General features: G+C 37.4%; 1 protein-coding gene across 1 annotated transcript; it reads left to right on the forward strand.

The window, feature by feature from the left end:
• Positions 1-380: 380 nt before the first annotated feature.
• Positions 381-4,977, forward strand: LOC140840810 (uncharacterized). Its single transcript, XM_073207975.1, has 6 exons — positions 381-667; positions 780-2,134; positions 2,580-2,830; positions 3,083-3,198; positions 3,400-3,856; positions 4,249-4,977. Exons 1-6 carry the CDS (start codon positions 381-383, stop codon positions 4,975-4,977), a joined length of 3,195 nt encoding a protein of 1,064 aa, XP_073064076.1.
• The last annotated feature ends 1,718 nt before the right edge of the window (positions 4,978-6,695 follow it).

Raw genomic sequence — 6,695 nt, forward strand, 5'->3', positions numbered from 1 at the left:
GATATTTATGTGGATTTGTGAACCACATATTATGTATTTTACTCAATCATTTTTGTTACATTTATCATTATTAATATTAGATGTCGGACCCGGGGCCTCACATTAGGTGGTATCAGAGCATAAGATATTTGGGAACCGAGTAGATCGAGTCAGTTCGAATTGCTTGATCATGTGATATATGTGCTAGCATTTTCACTATGCCATAATGTGAAATACATGATTATATTGAGATATTATATTATTGAGATTTATTCAAGATTTTTGAGATTTATTCGAGATTTTGAGATTATTGAGTCTCGAGAGCCAGAGATGATTGATACAAGATTGAGATTATTATGATATTGTTATTTTATCTATGTTTGATCTATTGTATATCATACATGGCTACTCGTGGTAAAGGTCGTGGTAGACATAGACAGAACGTACCAGTGGCACAAGATCAGGGCAGTGCTACTCATACTCAGATGGATATAACTCCGACTCCGATGGAGATACTGTTAGCCAGATTTCAGTCTTTGCACCCACCGATGTTGAAGGGTACTGAGAATGCGTTAGAGTGTGAAAACTGGTTGGAGAATATGGATCAATTATTTGAATCTCTTGAGTATCTAGATGATCGTAGAATCAAATTAGTTGTTCACCAGTTATTGGATGTTGCTAAGAGTTGGTGGATCATGGTGGATCATGACTAAGAAAGCTTTAGAGGGTCGAGGTACGATTGTTAACTGAGATATTTTTAAATCTGAATTTTATTAGCGTTTCTTTCCTACCTCTTACAGGAAAGATAGGGGAGCCGAGTTTGCAAATTTAAAGCAGGGAAATCTGAATATTGAGGACTATGTTGTTAAGTTCTTGAATTTACTGATATTTTCTCCTCATGTAGCATCCGATGAAGAAGCTAAGGCCGATCATTTCATAAATGGTCTTAATCCTGATATATTTACCGTGGTTAATACTGGAAGGCCTAACACTTTTGCTGAGGCTCTTGATCGAGCCAAGAGAGCTGAAACTGGAATCATTAGGCAGAGAGGTTCTCAATATTCGCAAAGACCCCAACAGCCACAGTTCCAACAGCAGTTCAGACAGGGTAATACTGGCGGTAACAGTGGCAACATAAGAGAGCAGCTCAAGGCTAGAGGCAAACAATTTAAGAGGCATGGCAGTAATTTTTTGAGTTCTAGTGGATCAAGACAGTCTGGTTCAGTTCAGAGCACTGGTTATTTATGCCCGACTTGTGGTCAGTGCGGTGGTAGACATTATACCGATCAGTGTAGAGGAGTTTTTGGAGCTTGCCATTTGTGTAACCAGGTGGGACACTATGCTCGAGTGTGTCCTCATCGTGGCAGTGATATATCTCAGAGTGGGGGATCATCGAGACAGACACCTCACCAGAACCACCAGACCCCTACAGTTCATTCCTATCAACAGTCAAACCGATCAGATCAGAACAAGCAGAGTGGTATCCACAGGGGAGGACAACCACGTAGACAGCAGGCCCGGGTTTTTTCAGTCAATGAGGATGAGGCACATAATGCTCCAGATAATGTAATTGCAGGTAATTGTTTTCTCTCAGGTTATCCTGATTATGTTTTGATGGATACTGGTGCATCACATAGTTTCATAGCTGAGCACTTTGTCACATTGCATTCATTGCATTCTATGCTGTTATCAACTACAATATCTATTTCTACTCCACTGGGAAAAGTGATGAGGTCATCTGAAATGATAAGTGGTTATGAATTTCGTTATGAAGATAATGTCATTGAGCTTGATTGCATTGTGTTGGAGATGTCTGATTTTGACTGCATAGTTGGTATTGACATGTTGACAAGATACAAGGTTGATGTAGACTGTTTTCAGAAGATTGTTAAATTTAGGCCTGATATGACAGATCACTTGACGTTCTATGGTAAGGGTTCTCGAGCTAAGATTCCTTTGATATATGTTTTGTCGATGACTCGTTTGTTGCAGAAAGGAGCAGAATGTTTCTTGGTTTATGCAATTAATATTTCAAGGTCAGTACCTAAATTGGCAGATATTCCAATTTTTAGTGAATTTTTAGATGTATTTCCAGATGAAATTCCAGGATTTCCTCCAGTTCGAGAGATTGATTTCAACATTGAGTTGATGCCAGGTACACAGCCTATTTCTAGAGCTCCTTATAGGATGGCACCAATTGAGCTGAAGGAACTAAAGGAACAACTTGAGGATCTATTGGCTAAAGGATATAAGACCAAGTGTTTCACCTTTCGGTGCTCTGGTTTTATTTGTGAAGAAGAAAAACGGGTTTATGAGACTTTGTGTCGATTATAGACAGTTGAATAAAGCCACAGTAAAGAATAAGTATCCTTTGCCAAGGATTGATGATCTCTTTGACCAGTTGCAGGGTTCTTCAGTATATTCTATGATTGATTTAAGATCCGGATATCATCAGTTAAGAGTTAGAGAGGCAGATGTGCCTAAGACTGCTTTTCATACCAGGTATGGGCATTTTGAATTTTTGGTTATGCCTTTTGGGTTGACCAATGCACCTGCGATGTTTATGGATTTGATGAACCGTGTGTTTCAACGGTATATAGATAAATTTGTTGTGATCTTCATTGATGATATTCTTATTTATTCAAAATCTGAATTTGAGCATGCCGAGCACTTAAGAGCTGTTTTGCAAATTTTGAGAACTAAAAAGTTGTATGCTAAATTATCCAAATGCGAATTTTGGTTGGATAGAGTGGTTTTCCTTAGACATGTGATTTCAAGTGCTGGTATATCAGTTGATCCGAGTAAATTTGAGGCAGTCATCAATTGTTCTAGACCGACATCAGCTCCTGAGGTACGTAGTTTTATGGGTTTGGCAGGATATTATCGCAGATTTATTGAAGGATTCTCACAGATTGCGAGGCCAATTACCCAGATGACAAAAAAGAATGCACCATTTATTTGGTCGCAAGCATGTAATGTTAGTTTTGTTGAACTTAAGCGGAGATTGACTAGTTCTCCAGTTCTTACTATTCCATCAGGTGTAGGATGATTTACACTGCACACTGATGCTTCACATCAAGAACTGGGTTGTGTATTAATGCAGAATGGCCGTGTGGTTGCCTATGCTTCAAGACAGTTGAAGCCTCATGAGTCTAAATACCCAGTGCATGAAATGGAACTAGCAGTGGTTTTTGCCTTAAAGATTTGGCGTCACTACTTGTATGGGGAGACATTTGAAATATTCACTGATCATAGGAGTTTGAAATATCTCTTTTCACATGCAGAGCTGAACATGAGACAAACACGTTGGTTAGACTTGTTGAAAGACTATGATTGCGAAATAAAATATTATCCAGACAAGTCTAATGCAGCAACCGATGCATTGAGCAGAAAAGTATGCAATATGTCCTTGATTACTAGAAGTGTATCTGATTTAGTAGAAGAATGTTGTTTCTCTGGTTTGGATTTTGTGGTAGATACTCCACCTGTAAAAGTATTTATGATTCAAGCAGAGCCATATTTTCTTGTAAAAATTAAAGAGGCCCAAAGGTTAGATCAAAGCATTCAGAAATCAGTTGAACTCGTCAAATCAAAACATCAATCACAATATCATGTCAATAATGAGGGTATTTTGTTTGTGAATGATCGTATTGTAGTTCCTAATATTTCAAAGTTGAGGGTACAGATTTTGCGGGATGCTCATTGTAGTAAATTCAGTGTACACCCTGGAAGTAAAAAGATGTACAATGATTTGAAGAAACAATTTTGGTGGAAAAGAATGAAATCTAACACAGCAGAATTTGTATCTCGTTGTTTGAATTTTCAACCAGTGAAAGCAGAAAGGAAGCGACCAGGGGGTCTTTTGCATAGCCTTAAGGTTTCAGAATGGAAGTGGAACCATTCACCATGGATTTTGTCACGAAATTTCCGAGGTCGTCGAGGGGTTTTGATGCAATTTGGGTTATCGTTGATAGATTAACCAAGTCTTCGTGTCTCATTCCTTATCAGATGACATATAGGCATAATCAGATGGCCAGATTGTACATTAGAGAAGTTTTGAGATTGCATGGTATGCCTAAATCCATTGTATCATATCGTGACCCTAGATTTTCTTCTCATGTTTGGCAGAGTTTACAAGAGGCCCTTGGTACTCGTTTGCATTTGAGTACAGCATATCATCCTCAGACAGACGGACAGTCAGAACGCACTATTCAGACATTAGAGGATATGTTGAGAGCTGTAGTGATGGATTTTGGTATTGGTTGGTAGGATTCGTTACCACTTGTCGAGTTTTCTTATAACAACAGTTATCAAGTGAGCATTGGAATGTCACCATTTGAAGCACTATACGGCAGGAAGTGTCGATCTCCTCTATATTGGGACGTTTTATCTGAAGCATCAATTGTAGGACCTGATATGATAAGAGATATGAAAGAGAAGGTGAAATTGATTCAGAGTCGTATGCGAGCTGCTCAGGATAGGCAGGCTAAGTATGCAAACATCAGGAGACGACCATTGATTTTTGATAAAGGTGACAGAGTTTTTCTGAAAATATCTCCTTTCCGTGGTACAGTTAGATTTGGAAAGAAGAGTAAATTATCATCAAGATTCATAGGTCCGTATGAGATTTTGGAAAGTGTTGGTGATTTGGCTTATAGATTAGCTCTTCCTCCTGCATTATCAGGTGTTCATGATGTTTTTCATGTGTCTATGTTGAGGAAATATCATCCAGATCCTTCTCATGTACTTCCACCTGACGAGGTTGAGTTAGATCAAACTTTGAGCTATATTGAGAGACCGATTCAGATTCTAGACAGAAAAGATAAGCAACTCAGAAATAAATTGATACCGTTGATTAAAGTACAATGGAACAGACATGGTGTCGAGGAGGCAACTTGGGAATTAAAAGACAAAATGAGACAGAAATATCCAGAGTTATTCAAATGTAGTATGTTTCTATTTTCGATCTTACTTTCAGTATTGATCATTATATCGTAGACTTGAAATTGATGATTTGATTTCGATGACGAAATCTATTTTAGAGGGGAGAAATTATAATTCCCGAATTTATTTTTTTTGTAAAAAAAGTTACTGTTCATCAGCAATATTCAATCGTTGCGGCGCTAGAATAGTGGTGCCTAGGCGCTAGAGTTGCGCAAATTTGGCGCTGAGGCACTAAAAAATGGTGCTGCGGCGCTACAGACGCGAAAAATCAATATTTAAGTCAACTTTCACCTCTTCCAATCATTTCTCGTCCTTCTCCCCACCGAAACCCTCTTTCCTTCCATTTTACATTTCTTTCTTCAATCTATGGGAGTTTTGTTCAAGAAAATTATGAAATGAAGGTAGATTTGTGATCCTCTCATCACGGGCTTCACAAGGATGTAAGTTTTTCCGATTTTTGTTAAAGTTTAGAAATGGGTTGAAGTTTAGAATTGATATTTGAGTTGATATTTGAGATATTAAGATGTTGAAGATGTTGTATTTGAGTTAATTTGAATTTAAAATGGATATGAGCATGGTTTCTTGTTTCTGTGCATGATCAGTTTTTATGTCTACTGTATTTCGGGTATATGGGATGGTTCTAGTTGGATTTTGGAGTTATGGTCTTCATCAAACTTGTAGACAATCTATTTAGCTTCAATCTGGTTCTTGAATCACTCAATTCCATGAATAAATGAGAGAGATATGTGATTTTTACTAAAAATGGTTTGGAAATACGAGTTAGTGCAGATGTGTGTCCATGTCTTCTGTTTATTCGAATTCTGGTATTAATCGGTTGGGATTCTGAATTTGGTGTTCAAATGAAAGTTATAGAACATTTTCTTGTCTTCGAAATGATATCAAATGGGCTTGATTCCATTGAGGGAGTTATGCTCGAAATACTAAACTATGCCAGATTTGTACTGATGCTGAATTTCGAGTATGTTTCAGATTATGAACGACTGAGTAAATTACTTTATTTGACAAAAGTTTGTGAAGAAGACCTGTTGGGCTTTGAGGTTTCTTGCATATCCAATTCGCGGATCTTGATTTGAAGTAGTATTGAATTAATTATGAATTTTGAACAGAAACTGCTATGTTTTCTTAAGTAATCCGAGTTCTTGAGATAATATACTTCAGAGGTTCAAGGCTTCTCAACTACATATTTCGATCTCTTTTTGGTAATATTCGAAAGGTATGTTACGGTCGGTAACATACGAGGTACAAGTATCATTTTTATTTTAAATTGAAAATTATATGTGTGGGGACCCGGACGCTAATCAAGTTCTTAATTATAATTGGGACTAATTAATCAATTAAAAACAGGGTCTAAATTTTTTTTTTTAAAATGCGGAACGTAGTGAAATCAAACTCATATACATATCCGTATAAAATACAATACGAGTCCTGTACTGCATGCATTCAAAATAAACTAAGGTTTAACAACTAATGTCAAGTGTTCAACCCTATCTCTAATCCAAGTCCGGAGCCTCCACTCTAATCACGATCTCTCCTCATCTCCTGGACCCTGATCCTGTCCCACCTGTTGTCAGGTACACATACAGACAAGACAACAGCCGGATATACCGGTGAGAATATAATCCCAGTATAAATCAATGAAACATGCAATCATATAAAACAATATAAAGCATGTAATCAGGTAACAGATATATGTATCAAAATCTGAAACATAATCAATTTCAATCTGTCGACATAACTCATAATTCAGACTA

Source organism: Primulina eburnea, chromosome 9, assembly GCF_022965805.1.
Source record: "Primulina eburnea isolate SZY01 chromosome 9, ASM2296580v1, whole genome shotgun sequence".
In the NCBI taxonomy this organism is placed as follows: domain Eukaryota; kingdom Viridiplantae; phylum Streptophyta; class Magnoliopsida; order Lamiales; family Gesneriaceae; genus Primulina; species Primulina eburnea.